Source organism: Sebastes umbrosus, chromosome 4, assembly GCF_015220745.1.
Source record: "Sebastes umbrosus isolate fSebUmb1 chromosome 4, fSebUmb1.pri, whole genome shotgun sequence".
Taxonomy (NCBI): domain Eukaryota; kingdom Metazoa; phylum Chordata; class Actinopteri; order Perciformes; family Sebastidae; genus Sebastes; species Sebastes umbrosus.
The window spans coordinates 12,145,228-12,162,050 of record NC_051272.1 but is presented as its reverse complement, the minus strand read 5'-3'; the positions used below and the strand labels follow the sequence as shown (position 1 = coordinate 12,162,050).

At 39.2% G+C, this 16,823-nt stretch overlaps 2 protein-coding genes and 1 long non-coding RNA gene across 3 annotated transcripts; 2 read left to right on the top strand and 1 right to left on the bottom strand.

Moving 5' to 3' along the window:
- The first annotated feature begins 75 nt into the window (after positions 1-75).
- Positions 76-16,388, top strand: LOC119487270. Its single transcript, XR_005206676.1, has 3 exons — positions 76-86; positions 1,630-1,635; positions 16,231-16,388. It is a non-coding gene; the product is annotated as an uncharacterized LOC119487270 (long non-coding RNA).
- On the bottom strand, positions 2,690-8,166 carry LOC119487266. Its single transcript, XM_037767991.1, has 4 exons — positions 8,025-8,166; positions 5,242-5,335; positions 5,067-5,154; positions 2,690-3,853 (listed from the first exon to the last, which is right to left on the bottom strand). The coding sequence occupies exons 1-4, from the start codon at positions 8,050-8,052 to the stop codon at positions 2,786-2,788; spliced, it is 1,278 nt and encodes a 425-aa protein (XP_037623919.1). The 5' UTR covers positions 8,053-8,166; the 3' UTR covers positions 2,690-2,785.
- kcnj11l (potassium inwardly rectifying channel subfamily J member 11, like) lies at positions 10,437-16,235 on the top strand. The gene is made up of 6 exons (XM_037767987.1): positions 10,437-10,573; positions 11,736-11,898; positions 12,842-13,081; positions 13,164-13,433; positions 14,675-14,882; positions 15,702-16,235. The coding sequence occupies exons 2-6, from the start codon at positions 11,740-11,742 to the stop codon at positions 16,142-16,144; spliced, it is 1,320 nt and encodes a 439-aa protein (XP_037623915.1). The 5' UTR covers positions 10,437-10,573; positions 11,736-11,739; the 3' UTR covers positions 16,145-16,235.
- Positions 16,389-16,823: the final 435 nt, after the last annotated feature.

The following is a 16,823-nucleotide window of genomic DNA, read 5'->3' as shown; positions in this document are numbered from 1 at the left end:
CAGAAACAGTTAAAGGGACTGTTTGTAACTTTCAGAAATGCTTGTTGACAGCGACACCTGTGGCCGTTAAGTCAACTAAAGTCAGCGTCGCGCTTGTACTCGCTCTAAACAGACATGAACGAGCATCGCTCAAAGCAGTGAGGCGACACACGTCAGCTAAAACCACAATATCACTCTATATTTCAGCTGCTTGGCAGTAATGTTAGCTGACCAGACGAAGGTCTCTCCATGAATCACTGCTGATCCTAATGTTGGCTTTTCCTGCTTCAGCCTCCTGACCGCGGCCGGAGGGAGACACCGACACCCGGTCGGAGACGATAACGTTTCTCTCTGCGGAGCCCCGTCACTTCACAAGACACGGGAAACCTCTGTTGGTCTGGAGGAGCTGCAGCATTTATTTCTGCACAAACGTCCACTGTACATTCACTAGATATTCTCAGAGCTAAATTAACTCTTCTGCAGTGTGGAGTGAACGCATGTTCACGTCTAGAGGTGGAGCGAGACAGCGAGGACGCGCGCGGTGTGTTAGTGAAGGCGAGCTGGCAGAGGAGCAGAGACTCCAGCCACACACGAGAGCGTTATGCGAGAGCGCGCATGTGTCCCGCCCGGTACATTTATACGCTTAAAAAGTTACAAACAGTCCCTTTAAGGTGTATGATAATAATAAAATTTTTTTTTAGTTTTTTTCCCCCTGAATGCTTAAAACACTAAGAGTGATTATTGAAACACGATTTTAGTTAATATAATAACAATTAATTAACCCTCTGAGACCCACAATAGACCTGTTAAAAACTAGAGAATATTTATTTATGTGTTTATTTTTATTATGAATTTTTTAATTAATTAATTAATTTTTGCATTTATTTATTTATATTTATTTTTAAATACATGTATTTATTTACGTGTTTAAGCATTTATTTATATATGCATGATTTGCCCTTAGCATTTCACCCATTTTTATTTATCTATGCATTTATTGTTTTTATTTATTTTATATTTATTCTTCATTATATGTATGTATTTATTTATATGTTTAAGCATTTATTTCTTTAATTATTTATGTATGCATGATTTTTCCCTTTGCATTTTAACCCCTATTTATTTCCCCAAACTTATTTGTCTCTGTATTTTTTTCTTTATACATTTATTCATACATTTGTTTTAAATTTCTTCATGCATTTTTGCTTCATTATGCAAATGCGGGGGCGTTGCTTTCATGCTTTCATGTTGTGCCATGCTTAAGTCTTAGCAATCAAACTCAAGGTGACATCTTGTTTTGTCTGACCAACAGTCCAAAACTCAAAGTTGTTCAGTTTTCTGTGATATAATACAAAGAAAAAAAAAAAATTCTTCAATTGAACAAGAAAAAACTAGAGGATATTTTTGCTTAAAAAATAAATAAATTATAACCATAGTTTTCTGTTGGTTGACTTATAAATGAATCAGTCTATTTATTCATCAGTAGAATCATTTGAATTACAGCACTGATTACAAAATAAAACCATAGATAAAAAACAAATATTCCATAATAAAAACTGTTAAAAAAGGGAAGGGGGTAAATAATCCTACAAACAACAGAATCATTTCACAAGGGTTAACCCTCTGAGACCCACGATAGACCTGTTTTAGTCTTTAGTCTTTAGGGGGGTGCAGGGGGTCTTTAGGGAGAGATAGCAGATCAACAGTAGATGTCACATAGAAGTGGTGTACATCATCTGAAAGCTGGGAACTGGAAGATTAATTTGAGATAAAGCTCAGCACTGTGTGTCAAGTTGTTCTAGTCATTAATAAGAAATAAACATTAATGAATTAATTAAAATAAATAGTGAAAGTGTATAGGGTTCTTAGAACATGATGATAGAAGTATATGATGGTCATCCCCATGCTCTATTATGTCTCATAAGTTGTTGCAGCAATTTTTGGGTTGATACCATTTGTTACACAGTTATAATAGCACACTTGGATAAACACAGAAGACTCTTCTTATTTTTTTATCTTCATCTCATCTGAGCATTCCAACACCAAGGCCTATGGAGAGGAGGCTGGGTCATGGGCGGACATGGGTCTTGGGGAATGGGGTATGACACATGCGCAGTGTAACTGAAGCTGCGGCCGTGCGTTGCGATTGGCTCAATTTCGGCGAGTGCAGGCCAGATTTTACTGCGCATGTGTTATACCCCCAAAGATATGACGCGTTGATGACGTGTGACCCAGCCTCCTTTCCATCGGCTTTGTCCAACACACGGATATTTTCATAGCAACATGAACATCGGGAATGAAGCTAAGTGGTGAGTGAGAGTGGTGTGAAAATGGTCGGCAGACTCCCTTTGTTTCATGTACGCATCATAACAACGGCTTGTATATCCGCCGTCCTCGCTCTTCCTGTTTCATTTTTTCAATGATGAATACAGACTACCTCCACCTGCTGGTGTGGAGAGTTATTTCCACTCACGAAGGCACAGAACGTACGTGCTAACCGGCTGTCGACTGTTATCTTTGTGATGTGATCAAGTGCAACTTGTCGGCCAAAACAAAGGTATCGTGAGGTGACTCAACAGTCGGCCTTCGTCGCCGCTAGTTCTCTGATGTCGGGTTGGTGTGTCCCCAGCTTAACCCTCCAAATCCAAATTTCATGAGCTAGAGCCGGCCCTGCAGAATCACACGGAGGAAAGTAAAGAGGTCTTAAATGGAAGTTGGTGCACCAATCAGAGTCTTTATTAACACATGAGCAGCGGCTGGAAACAGAATCAGAAAATCTGTGACATGTAATCAATACATCCTCTGCTCACAGCTTCTCAACCAGCCTCTGGAACAAAGACAGCAGTCTCTGTCTGGTCTCCAGCTGCTCTAGATCCAGATCTGCAGCCATCAGACTCTGGTAGAACCTGGTCTGGAGCACGACCTCCTTCTCTGTGGTCATCTCGACCTGATGTCCGTCCACCGCCGCCGCCCCCTCCCTCTCCAGGACGGCCCTCTCTCTCCTCAACAGCGCTCTCTCTCTCTCTAAATCCTCTCTGGCTCTCTCTAGAAACACCCGGTCTCTGTCTAAAAACGCCCGGTCTCTGTCTAGAAAGGCTCGGTCACGATCCAGGACCACTCGGTCTCTCTCCACAGCCGCTCTGTCTCGTTCTACAGCCGCTCTGTCTCTCTCTAGAACCACTCTGCCTCTCTCCAGTGTGGCCATGTCTCTGTTCAGCATCTCTCGGTCTCTTTCTAAAGCTATGAGCTCTCTGTCGAACTCAGCCTGCTCTCTCTCCAGAGCCCGCCACTCTCTCTGCAGCTCAACCAGCTTCCCGTCGTCCTCGGCGTCCTCCCTGACGGCGTCCTCCCTGAAGGCATCCTCCCTGATGGCGTCCCCCCTGCCGGCGTCCTCCCTGATTGTGGGTCTGTAGGAGGAAGGCGTCCTGCTGGTCTGGAAGGTGCAGGCAGACAGTAATTTGGAGTACAATACGGCAGTCTGGTTTTTGATCATCACAGGTTGCGTCTCGCACTCAGGGCTTCTTCTCATTTGATCTCCGTCAACAGCCTCAGCGGGTGATTGTGTTCTGCTCATCGCCTCGACGCTCCCGCATGCTTCCATCCCACTGAGCTCCAGGACATCCCCGAGCATCTCGACGCCCTCCAGACTTCCTGTTTCAACTACACTCAGATCAGAAAAAACTGCTTCTGTTTTTGGAAGAATGAGCGTAGGCAGGGCTGCGTAGGCCTCCTCGTCCTCGCTCAGAGGGGACGGCTGGACGATGGCGGCGGTCCCAGCCAGGCGGCCACTCATGGCCTCGTCCATCAGGTGGAACCAGCGCCACGAGCTGGTCTGGGCCAGGGTCTCCATGCCCAGTGGAGGGTTCTTCAGCGCCTACACAGGAAAAGGACGTGAGAATCTAAAGGAACCTTGTGGAGTTTCATTAGTTTATATAACTTTATTTAAACTGACAACAGCAGCTCATAGAACATGAAACATAGAGGTTAAAAAATATAGACCATAAAAACTGAGAGTGGCACTATGGAGCGATGGTTTGATGAACGGTTCCCCGTACACAAGCATGAAGGTAGTGTGAAACATGTTCTTGCTGACTGCAGGTGGCAGTAAGGCGTCATTAAAACATGAAGAAAACCAATTTATTATGCGTCAACTGTGCAATACTGACTTAATACAACATTAACATGACAAATATTCGTATTTATTTATCATTTGCACTATTGTTTTACATATTTCTTATTACCTCCGCCAAGACCGAAGGCCTAGGAAGGAGGTTATGTTTCCACCGGCGTTGGTTTGTTTGTTTGTCCGTTTGGAGGTTTACTCCAAAAGTCCGCAATGGATTTGAATGAAATTTTATGGAGGGGTGGGGTATGGTACAATGAACCATCTATTACATTTTGGTGGCGATCCAGATCATGGTCCGGATTCAGGATTTTTTTTGGATTCCAATCAGCCACAACATTAGGACCTCTTGGTATAACACATGCACAGTGTAACTGGGGGATGGGAGGGGGGCGACAACTGTAGATTCAACGTTTTTCACATTAAACTTGGTGAAATTACAGTTGAGTTTGACCAAAGCACACTTGGTGATTGTTGGAAAAAGTGACGACGACGGTTTAAGATGCGTTTCACTTGGTTTCTGTCCAGTTTGAATAAAGTGTTTTACGATGCTCCGCTGCGTACAGCTGATCTTATCATAAACAAAAATACACGTGGATGATGGCGCAAGCTGAACGGGGGGCGGAGGTCTGTGCTCTCAGAGTGCCATTCTAGTTTATATTTTCTTATAATTTGTCCACGTTTATAATGTATATATAATAATAATAATAATGAACTATCCCTTTAAGTCCGCCTCCCATCACATGTTATCCCTCTGCAGCTCAGCCTCCTCACAGTCTTGATGTGATGACGGTGAACACGTCACAATGCGTATCACTGAGGTGCACATTTTGATTCAGCCAAGATACCAAGAAGACGGTAGTCCCAAATCCAGACTACACACTAAATCTATGTGAGTCTGAGACCTCGAGGAAACACACTGAGAAACAGTGAATGTAAACACAACAAGAACAGTTGGACTGACCCGGTACTTATCTTTCAGGTTGTCCCACTTCTTCTTCAGCTGCTGTGCTGACAACATCCCCTGGATGCCCATCTCTTTCCTTATGGCCCTGCAGCAGAGCAGAGAGTCCATCATCAGTGATGTGGATCACACAGATACAGGATCTGAATGTAGTCTGGACCCAGACCAGACTGACCTCCAGCCTCTCATGGCTGAGTTCTTCCTTCCCGTGAAGATGTTGGCGTTGGCGGCACGAAGCTGTATCATCAGTTTGATGTCTCTGTCTGTCACTATGGAAACACATTTATCATCAGCCTGACATCTGTCATTCAGATTTGTTATTATTATTATTACATTTAGCTGCCTCGTCTTTAGAGTCATCTGTTTCCTACTGAAAGTCAAAGAGGACTTCAGTATCTGTAACTAAAGCAACACTCTCATCATAAAGATAATTTCTTATATCAGAATAAAACCTGTTTTTCTCTTGAAGACTTTGAGGAAAACCACTGTGTGATCAAACATCACGTCTGTCCTCTCCCTGCTCATCCTTTTAGTTTACCACTGTGCCCTGCGTTTCATTACAGGACATAAATATCATAACTGTGTACTGTATCACTGTGTATGAAACACATTTGAGTTGATGAATGTCTCCTACTAAAGCTGTCTTCTCTAATTTAAGACCCCACCAGTGAACACTGAACATTAAAACCTGAAAGTTAATCCCATTGGATGAATTTAAACTTTTCATTTTGAACATTTTAGAGATGTGTCTGATTGTTTCTCATGCTATTGTTGTTGTTGTTGTTGTTGTTGTTGTGTCTTATCTCTGGTCTATTTCTCCTATTAATTAGAAATCAATACAAGGTTTTGAGAATTGATACAGTATCATAAAACATAATATTGCGATATTCTATATTTTCTGACTATTTTTAATTAAGGAATTGCTTTTTAAAAAATAATATTTAATATAAGGAAAACATATCTGTCATGGTGGCAGGTGACCTGAAATTTTAACCTGCCACAGCCAACATTTAGCCTGTATTTGGCAGGTGGCAGGTGCTAGTTTCATTCCCCAGATATCGTCTATCAGAGGGTAAGAGCTCATAATCGGTGTGGAAAAATAAAAAACAATATTCTCTGTGCTGCTAGAGAGAACAACTCATATATTGACTGGAGGGACTGGAGTTCATTCCTCCCCATGACCTTCATGGTAGTCTGTACCAGACGAGCAAGAATGAGATTTTTCTGTGGCGTTACAGAGAGATTACCATGCCATGCTGACATCCCATAACGTTACCTGAATATAGGGCTGCACAATTAATTGAATATTAATAACGTTCACAATTTTGGCTTTCCACAATTAAATAAACATGATCGCCTGAGATATCTACCTTAAATGGACAGAAGTGTCAGACAGAGAGGACAATGTGAGATATACGACTGTGAGCATTCATGCAAGGTTATAAATGTCGCTAAACTGAGAGACTCAGTGCTCTCAGCCCTGAACATTCTATGTTGATGGTTGTGCCCACTTGCAAGTGTGTATTAAAACTCTGAAAGATGCTCTCTTGTTTTTGAGTCCTTTTTCAACAGAAATTGCCTCCAAATTGTGCTCTCAAAGTGCACCACATTGAAGCATTTAACTTTAAAATGTAGCTAACAAGAGGGTAGGGTGAATATTCCTGTATTTTTTTCATATTGGAATAAATATAGCAGAAAAGATATATTGCAATGTGAGTTTTTTCCAACATTGTGCAGCCCTAAATGTACATTAACAGGAATGTAGCACAGCATAGAGGTGAAAACAGTGCTCTGTTTATTTTAATGTGAAAGTGCAGTAAAATATGTTGTCGCCATAATCGTGCAGCCCTACCTGAATATGCTCTCTAATACAGCCTGGTAGAATAAAACATCCTGAGTCAGTGTAAATAGTAAAATCTCTGCTGTAAACTTTAAACATAAGCCTCCCAGTTTTATATTGTTTGATATTAGTCCGTTACTTTACTGGTCTTCCTAAAAAATGGATCAGACAGCTGCAGCTGATTCAGAACCTGCTGCTGCTAGAGTCCTCACTAGACCAAGAAAGTGGATCATATCAGTCCAGTTCTGAGGTCTCTACACTGGCTCCCTGTCTCTCAGGGAATTGATTTCAAAATACTCCTGCTGGTTTACAAAGCACTAAATGGTTTAGGGCCAAAATACATTTCTGATCTTCTGCTATGTTATGAACCATCCAGACCTCTCAGGTCATCTGGATCAGGTCTGCTTAGTGTCCCCAGAGTCAGAACTAATCATGCAGAAGCAGCATTCAGTTTTTATGCACCAAATATCTGGAACAAGCTCCCAGAAACCTGCAGGACCAACTCCAACTCTGAGTTCTTTTAGATCAAAGCTTAACAGTTTCCTGTTTGCTGCTGCCTTTTATTAAACCAGATAATGATCTTATACTGCACTAGAGCTTTTACTCTTGTTTGTTATACTCTATTTTAGCTTCTATCCTAGCTTTTATTTTTAGCTTGTTTTTATTTTCTAATCTTTAATGTTTTTATAACTGTTTTAATTATGTCTTAATGTTCTTTTGCACTTTGTAGCAATGTTCTTGAATGTTTATGTAAAGCACTTTGAATTGCCCTGTTGCTGAAATGTGCTCTACAAATAAAGCTGCCTTGCCTTGAAGTAAAGGATCTGAGTACTTCCTCCAACACTGGTTATAATAATAATCATTAACATAAACATGTTATTAAACCCTCTGATGTCCCTGTCACTACATGTTTAATGAGCTAAGTCACCTGCCCAGTAAGAGGAACGTTATCTAGAAACACAACAGTGTTTTATCACTATTAGCTAGCAGTAGCATCTCCATCACAACACCAACGACTCAAAATACATGTTTAATTAAACATCTGTGAGTCTGTTCACAAACCATTATCACAAAACATCATCTTTAATATGTAAATAAATATGTTTAAATCACATTACTTCTGTATGTGCTCTCCATTTTTGCCATTTTTCACGCTTTCAGGTGATTCAGGTTCCTCCCTCCAAAACACCAAAACATCCGGTGGAGACCGGAAGAGGAACTGCTTTTCTTCTTCTTCTTCTGTATATGAACGGCAGCTGAGACTCGCCGGCGGCGCTTTCCGCCACCTACAGGCGGATATATATATATATATACAGTATATATATATATACAATATACATATATATATATATATATATATATATATATATATTACGGTGTTTCTGCAACTCCGAGCGTTTTTACAGTATTATTTTATTTTATTTTATTTTATTTTATTTTATTTTATTTTATTTTATTTTATTTTATTTTGTTTTATTTGATCTTATCTTATCTTATTTTATTTTATTTTATTTTATTTTATTTTATTTTATTTTATTTTATCTTATCTAATTTTGTTTTATTTTATTTTATTTTATTTTATCTCATTTTATCTCATTTTATCTCATTTTATTTTATTTTATTTTATTTTATCTTATCCTATCTTATTTTATTTTATTTTATTTACTTTTTAAAATTATTTTATTACTATTTTTTTTTAAACAGAGTTTATTTCTGAATTTTGTTAATACAACTTTGACAATCCATTGCACAAACATGTTTGGACTGATAGAGATGACAGATTTTCTGTTTTTATTTCATGTCACAGGCACTGAGTAATGTTCTGCATTTGATGAGATGACCTTTGCCATGTCTGCAAAATAAAAAAACAATAAAAAAAAGATTCGGATAAGAAACATTTACAGGGTTGACTGTTGTAGTGAAAAAACATATAAACATTTTGACCAGTATACGGCTCACACGATGACAAAACAACTTTTCATTTTGTCAGTTTACTGACACAATAACTGGTTTTGAAACATGAATGAAGTGTTGTAGGTGAGTTACTACGTCTTGCAGACATGCAATAGAGTTGTGATGTCCCATCAAACAGTTGTGATAATTTCATGTACAGTTTAGAGAAAGTTAAGACTGTTTCAGAAAATGAGCAAAAGCGACTGAGAAAAACTTTAAGTCCCAGGAATGAAATTTTATGTTTAAATTTGCAGTGCAATGCTTGATAAATATATACACCGTGTTATTACCCATCTTGATAAAAAATAAATAATTACTAAATATTGTGATTTAATAAAAATTATGAAGCATTTTATGGGTCCAAACACCACTTTTCTTCATGTCCCACTGTGTTTTCAATGCTGAGATAAATGATCTAATTCAATTATAATATGACATTATTTCATATTCACATTACTCTAAACCATATTAACATTATTTATTTGTTTACTAATTATTTATATGATTTTGTTTCATCTAAATGCACCTGTCCCACACTTCTGAGTCCTTACCGCCACACTGAACAAATACCATAGTAAAAGTTTTATTCAACACCAAACACATCTGGTTTCTATGGAAATTACATATTCTGATGGTGAAAAATAATGAATTGATTAATTAATTGATTAAAATTCATAAAGGGTGATTTTTTTTTTATCAAATAAATATCACTCAAACTCAGTTTTTCTGTGAATAATTAACTTGATTTATTTCACTGTTTACCGGAAGTCAACAGGTCTCTCGTGCCCTCTATGGGCGGCAGGAAGCCTCTGCAGTGTGAACCTCAGCATCCTGCAGCACGAGCAGCTGTCAAGATCGAAACATCCGATCACATAACACCGGAAACGAGTCAAATATTTCACAATAAAGTATTTTTATTTTTTTATTTAAATTCCTTGAAACTAAACTGGAAGCCAGCAGAGACTCTGACTCACCTGTCCGCATCAGAGCAGCACCTGGATTACGAAAAAATGAAATTGTCATTGAGAAGGAGTGAAAACAAATTCCACCAGATCTGGCAACCCTCCACTTCAATAACAGTATAAACACAAACTAGCCTGATTAAATGTGACTCACAGTGCAATTGTTAGTATAATTAATAAAGTTTAATAAAGATACATTTTCAAGACACATGAAAATGTAATTTATTATTATAATTTGATTTATTATAATTTTCTTTTTTTCTTTTTATTATTATTATTATTATCATTATTATTATTATTTTATTTTATCCTCAACACAAACTAGCCTAATTAAATGTGACTCAGTGCAATTGTTAGCATGTTTAATAAAGATACATTTGCAAGACACATTACAATTCATTTAGTTATTATTATTATTATTATTATTTATTATTATTATTATTATTATTATTATTATTATTATTATTATTATTTTACTTCATTAATTTATGTATTTTTGCTTGAACATTTGGCTTTCGCATGTGACATCTGTCCTCTACTTGGGAAGAAAAAAAAGGGTGTGTTAGCATTTTATTTTGTAGGTCTTGACCGGATTCTGTGCCAGGTATCCGGTTCTACCTTGACCCTGGTCCTGGTGCTGAGGTTAGATGAAGAACCTGATGGGTGGATGATGGAGTCCTTGTTGTTTTTCACGTCGACGTAAATAAATCAGATAAATCAGGTTTTTATTGGAGCTGCTGCTTCCTGAACAGGTAACTTTACTGAGTTTATTCACCTGCGTTTACTCTGACGTCATGTGACGCTCATCTGATAATAAACACCTTCCATGTTGATCATTCTGAGGCAACGATATGGATATTATACAACTGCTGCTGGTAGAATATATTTAATTAATGTTAATATATAGTATGATTTATATAATGATATTTGACGTTTTTGGTCCTCATTCTGTCTCTTCAATAATAATTTGTAATATAATAAACTATTATATTGCTATTACACATACCTCAAGGCATATCCTGCTAAAAAAAAATAGCACAATTTTGGTGACAATTATTCCTTAAACTACAATTATGGCTCAAATATTCCACTGTTTGCTGGATTGACATTCATTAAAATAAATAAATAAATGATCACCCTTTTATCTAAATCTGTTCTCTCACTCTCAACTGAGAAGACAGATCGTGGACCAGAAACGCTGTCAGATATTAAATCATATTATATAAATCATACTATATATTAACATTTATGAAATAAATTCACATTAAATACCACAGACAGGAGGACTACCAGCAGCAGCTGTAATATCTATAACTATATAGCCTATATACTCTATAAAATAGTGTAGAAAGTGGCTATAGGCTAAGATATAGTATATAATTGAGTATTTATAGTCTATAGTTTAGAGAATATTATAGATGAAATCAAGATGAAACTGACAGAAGGGCGGGACTCTCCTACTTCAGCGCCACAGACGGCACCATGGATTAATCAATAAACAGCACAGTTACACTGCTGATATTTATTGATTTTTGTTATTTTGAGTTGGCATCCCCTCATCCCCCATGATTTACAAAAAGCAGCTTTCGTTACATCTGGCCTCCTGACAGAAGCTGAAGTTTCTCGAAAACTAGTTGGATAACAGCGTTAGTGCCAATAATATCACCTGTAATACTGGTGTAGAGGGACATGCAGGCCTAAACTACAGTACCTGGTGCTGACATGCAGTCTGACTTAATAGATCAAAACAGGTTAATAACATGATGCACTTATTTGACCTTAAACGAGTTCCATGTGAAATCAAAGACAGTTTTAATACTTACTGCACTAATGAGAAAAAGGATTTCTGTCTTCAGATACAAGCCTAACTCATTATCATATAATATTAATATAATAATGTTTGTGTGTATGCAGCATCATGTTGGCCAGGAAGGGCCTCCTGCCGGACGGTTTCCTGCTGACCCGTCTGGCGGAGGACCAGAACCAGCCGAACCGCAGCCGCTCCAGATCCCAGAGAGCCCGCTTCATCACTAAGACCGGATCCTGCAATGTGGCTCACAAGAACATCAGGGAGCAGGTAGAGGAGAGGGAGAACATACAGAAACATACGATGATCAAATAATACAACATATACAGTAGGTTATCATTCTGATATGGAACATTCTCCATAATGAGTATAGTATAAGTAGAAGTAAGTATATTTTGATTCTAATACTTTTGTACTTATACTTAAGTAAGATGTTGAATGCAGGAATTTTACTTTTAACAGAGTATGTCTACACTGTAGTATTACTACTTTTACTTAAGTAAAGATCTGAATACGTCTTCCATCATTGACATACAGTATATACAGTATATACAGTATATACACATTTACAGCCATTAACAGATATATAAAGTGTTGTTCCTTTCCTGAACCAGTATGTTATAACTCTCATCACTTTGACTTCATATCCTGACATCATCTGAAACATTTATTTGTTTACTAATTAAAAGAGACAAAAATGACCAAGAGACACAAAACGACCACAAAGAGATGCAAAACGACCACAAAGAGATGCAAAACAACCACAAAGAGATGCAAAACAACCACAAAGAGATGCAAAACAACCACAAAGAGATGCAAAACAACCACAAAGAGATGCAAATCTACCACAAAGAAACAAGAATCACCCCAAACACAGTAACACAAACAGTTATTTCATATTTCATTCAGCATAACTGTCAATCACACTAATTAAAGATATGAATGATAAAAAAGGTAATCAGTACAGATCCTGTGGTTTCTCTGTGTCCAGGCTCGATGAAAGCAAACTTGTTTCAACGCTTACTCTCCAATAATATGAATGATTCCCATCTATCTTTGAAATATAAAGATGCTTTTGAGCTGATAAAATCGAGAAAAGTACATTTTAGACAATTTGCTTTCTGCACATACAGCGTGTACACAAGTTCAAGACCCAGTCCCTCTTTCCTTGTGGTCAGTTCTACTCACCTTCCTCTCCTTGGGTGTGTTTCAGGGTCGCTTCCTGATGGATGTTTTCACCACCATGGTGGACCTGAAGTGGCAGCACTCCTTCCTCATCTTCACCTCGGCCTTCCTCTGCTCTTGGATGCTGTTCGCTATGATCTGGTGGCTCGTGGCCTTCGCTCACGGAGACCTGGAGCCCCGCGACCCTGACGGCGAGCCGGGCCCCGTGCCCTGCGTCACCGCCATCCACTCCTTCACTTCGGCCTTCCTCTTCTCCATCGAAGTCCAGGTGAGAGCTGTCGCTGGTCCCACTGATCCAGGTGTTGTTGTTTCTGGTTGTGGTGTGAACGCTGACGTCCCGTCTGCTGCAGGTGACCATCGGTTTTGGAGGCAGGATGGTGACGGAGGAGTGTCCTCTGGCCATCACCGTGCTGATCATCCAGAATATTCTGGGGCTGATCATCAACGCCGTGATGCTCGGCTGCGTGTTCATGAAGACGGCGCAGGCCAACCGCCGAGCAGAGACACTTATCTTCTCCAGAAACGCCGTCATCGCTTCTCGAAACGGCCGGCCGACCTTCATGTTCAGAGTTGGAGACCTGAGGAAGAGTATGATCATCTCTGCCACCGTCCAGCTGCAGGTGACGCCCGACACACTGGAAGTGAAGTGATTAACATGTCTTCATGGAAAGTCCCAGAGCTCAGTTAAAAGTAGGGACGTCCTCATCGTGTGGTTGTGCTCCTGATCTGATCTGAGTCTTTTAACATTTGAGCAACTCTCAATCAAACCCAATCCAATATCTGTTGTTGTTTATTTCATATTCCGGCTGCACAGCAGACTGCAGTAACATTACAGTTACACAAAATCAGTAAGGCAGCGGAATCTCAGGCTTCTTTGCGATGTCCTGTAGTATTCAGTCTAGTGAGCTTTAGCATTAATATCATTCAGAGGAGTGTTAGAGTGGATTGTCTTTGGACAGCCTCTCTTCATTTCCAGTGTTAAACTAAATACTGAAGTCCAACGCAAAACGACCACAAAGAGACAAAAATTACCACAAAGAGACACAAAACAACCAAACAAAGATGAAAAAAAAACTACAAAGAGACAAAAATTACTCCAAAGAGACGCAAAACAACCACACAAAGATGCAAAATTACTACAAAGAGGCGCAAAATGACCAGAAATATCCAAAAATGACCTCAGAGAGACACAAAACAACTACACAGATATGCAAAACGACTATAAAGAGACAAAAACAACTACAAAGAGATGCAAAATGACCACAAAGATACAAAAATGACAACAAAGAGACGCAAAACAACCCCACAAAGATGCAAAACAACTACAAAGAGATGCAAAACAACCACAAATATACAAAAATGACAGCAAATAGAAACAAATCAACTACAAAGAGACACAAAACAACTACAAAGAAACACAAAACAACGACAAAGACACACAAAACAACTACAAAGAAACACAAAACGATGACAAAGACACACAAAACAACTACAAAGAGACGCAAAACAACCACACAAAGATGCAAAACAACTACAAAGAGACAAAACTGACCACAAAGAGATGCAGGCTACCTTCCCCCTGTTTCCAGTCTTTATGCTAAGCTCTGCTAACTGTCTGCTGGCAGTAGCTTCATATTTATCTACAGACAGGAGAGTGTCTCAATCTGAACATCTAACTCTACACCAGGAAGCATATTTTCCAAAATATTGAACTATTCCTTTAAAAACTTTGAATGCTGTCAGAACTCAAAACTTAACGTTCATCAGAAAGTCTGCAAAGCTTATTTTGTACCAGCGAGTCTCCGTCCAGCTGTCAGGTTGTTAAAGACACTCACGCTCTGTTTGGACGTTTTCCCTCCAGGTCATCCGGCGGACGGTGACAGCAGAGGGCGAAGTGATCCCGGTGTGCCAGCTGGACATCCAGGTGGAAAACCCTCTGAGGAGCAACGGCATCTTCCTGGTTTCCCCTTTGATCATCAGCCACACCATGGAGAGAGGGAGTCCCCTGTACGAGCTGTCCGCCCAGTCGCTGGCCTCCGAGGACCTGGAGATCATCGTCGTCCTGGAAGGTCAGCAACCACGCAGACCTCCTGCTAACGAACATACATACTGACACAGTTCTTCTAGAGATACAGTATGTCGACATATAAAAACCTTGAAAATGAACAAATAAATACAAATTTAAATGAAAATAGCACATTTTACAGGACTTACTGTGAATAAAATACAAACAGAATATTTGTGTCGACTCAAAAGATGAAAATTCATCTGAAAATTTTAAAATAAGCTTAAGGCCGCATGAAGTAATTTTGTTCACTAGAGAGCAGAAACACTCAGAGCTCTGATGTAGTATCATGTGATATATTATCATGTCATATACAATATAATATAATATAATATAATACAATGTAATATGATACAATATAATATAATGTAATATAATATAACATAGTATAGTATAGTATAGTATAACATAATATAATATAGTATAATAGGATGTAATATAATATAATGTAATATAATATAATATATTATAATATAATATAATGTAATATAATATAATATAGTATAGTTTAATATAATATAATATAATATAATATAATATAATATAATATAATATAGTATAATATAATATAATATAGTATAGTTTAATATAATATAGTATAATATAGTATAATATAATATAATGTAATGTAATGTAATGTAATATAATATAATACAATACAATATAGTATAGTTTAATACAACATAGTATGATATAATATAGTATAATATAATATAATAAAGTATAATATAACGTTTTATCCAACGTGTGTTCAGTATTTGCTGGAAACACTGAGACAGGAAGTGAATTTCGGTCGCCATCATCAGTTTCTCTCTTCTTTTAGGTGTGGTGGAAACAACTGGGATCACCATGCAGGCCCGGACCTCCTACACTCCTGAGGAGATCCTGTGGGGGAGGCGCTTCGTCTCCATCATGACGGAGGAGGACGGCCGTTACTGCGTCGACTACTCAAAGTTCGGCAACACGGTACCCGTCAGGATGTCGTCTCTCAGCGCCAAGGAGCTGGACCAGACCAGGGGCGTCCAGGAGGGCGGCTCCTCCGACCCCGTCAACCTGCAGGGCTGGGGGCTGGTCCGAGCCGGCAGAGGGGGCTTCCGCAGAGGAGGAGGCCGGGCCTGCGATGGCACCTCCGCCCCTGAGCCCTGGTACACCCAATCAGAGAAGCCGGAGAGAGAAGTGGAGCAGAGAGGGCAGAAGAAGAAGGTGCAGCTGGAGGTGATTGGACGACAGATTGAAGAGGACGTACTTGGAGAGATGAGCGACTGAGAACTAGTAAACAGACAGCGTGTCCCAGTAACACACTTCATACTGGGATTATATACAATACATTCAGTGTCTTCAGCCCCATTCAGATTCACACTTCATAAATCATAAAGTGATGTTTATTAGTGGAGATTATTTTACTGAACAAAACATGTCAGTGTCATAAACGTGTGTTTGCCACAGAGATTATTTTCTGTAATAATCTAAAACCAAATGGAACAATCCCATTGGGTGTTAGTGGAGGGAACCAGGGAGATGATCACTTCCTGTTAGTGGAGGGAACCAGGGAGATGATCACTTCCTGTTAATGGACAAGGCCTATGGTAAGTAGGATGGGTCACGGGCGGACATTGGTCTTGGGTATGGGGTATGACACAAGCGCAGTGTAACTGAAGCTGCGGTCGTGCGTTGCAATTGGCTCAATTTCGGCAAGTGCAGGCAGGATTTTACTGCGCATGTGTTGTACCCCTTAAGATATGACGCGTTGATGACGCGTGACCCAGCCTCCTTTCCATAGGCCTTGGAGGGAACCAGGGTGATGATCATTTCCTGTTAGTGGAGGAAACCAGAGAGATGATCACTTCCTGTTAGTGGAGGGAACCAGGGAGATGATCACTTCCTGTTAGTGGAGGGAACCAGAGAGATGATCACTTCCTGTTAGTGGAGGGAACCAGGGAGATGA

Excerpts from the sequence above, each read along its gene's own strand:
- LOC119487266 (XM_037767991.1), bottom strand. The coding sequence starts at position 8,052 with ATGGCAAAAATGGAGAGCACATACAGAA. Across the intron at positions 5,336-8,024 it reads AATGGAGAGCACATACAGAA|TGACAGACAGAGACATCAAA; the intron begins GTAATGTGATTT and ends GTGTTTCCATAG. Across the intron at positions 3,854-5,066 it reads ACCTGAAAGATAAGTACCGG|GCGCTGAAGAACCCTCCACT; the intron begins GTCAGTCCAACT and ends TTTCCTGTGTAG.
- kcnj11l (XM_037767987.1), top strand. The coding sequence starts at position 11,740 with ATGTTGGCCAGGAAGGGCCTCCTGCCGGACGGTTTCCTGCTGACCCGT. Across the intron at positions 13,082-13,163 it reads TCTTCTCCATCGAAGTCCAG|GTGACCATCGGTTTTGGAGG; the intron begins GTGAGAGCTGTC and ends CGTCTGCTGCAG. Across the intron at positions 13,434-14,674 it reads CTGCCACCGTCCAGCTGCAG|GTCATCCGGCGGACGGTGAC; the intron begins GTGACGCCCGAC and ends TTTTCCCTCCAG.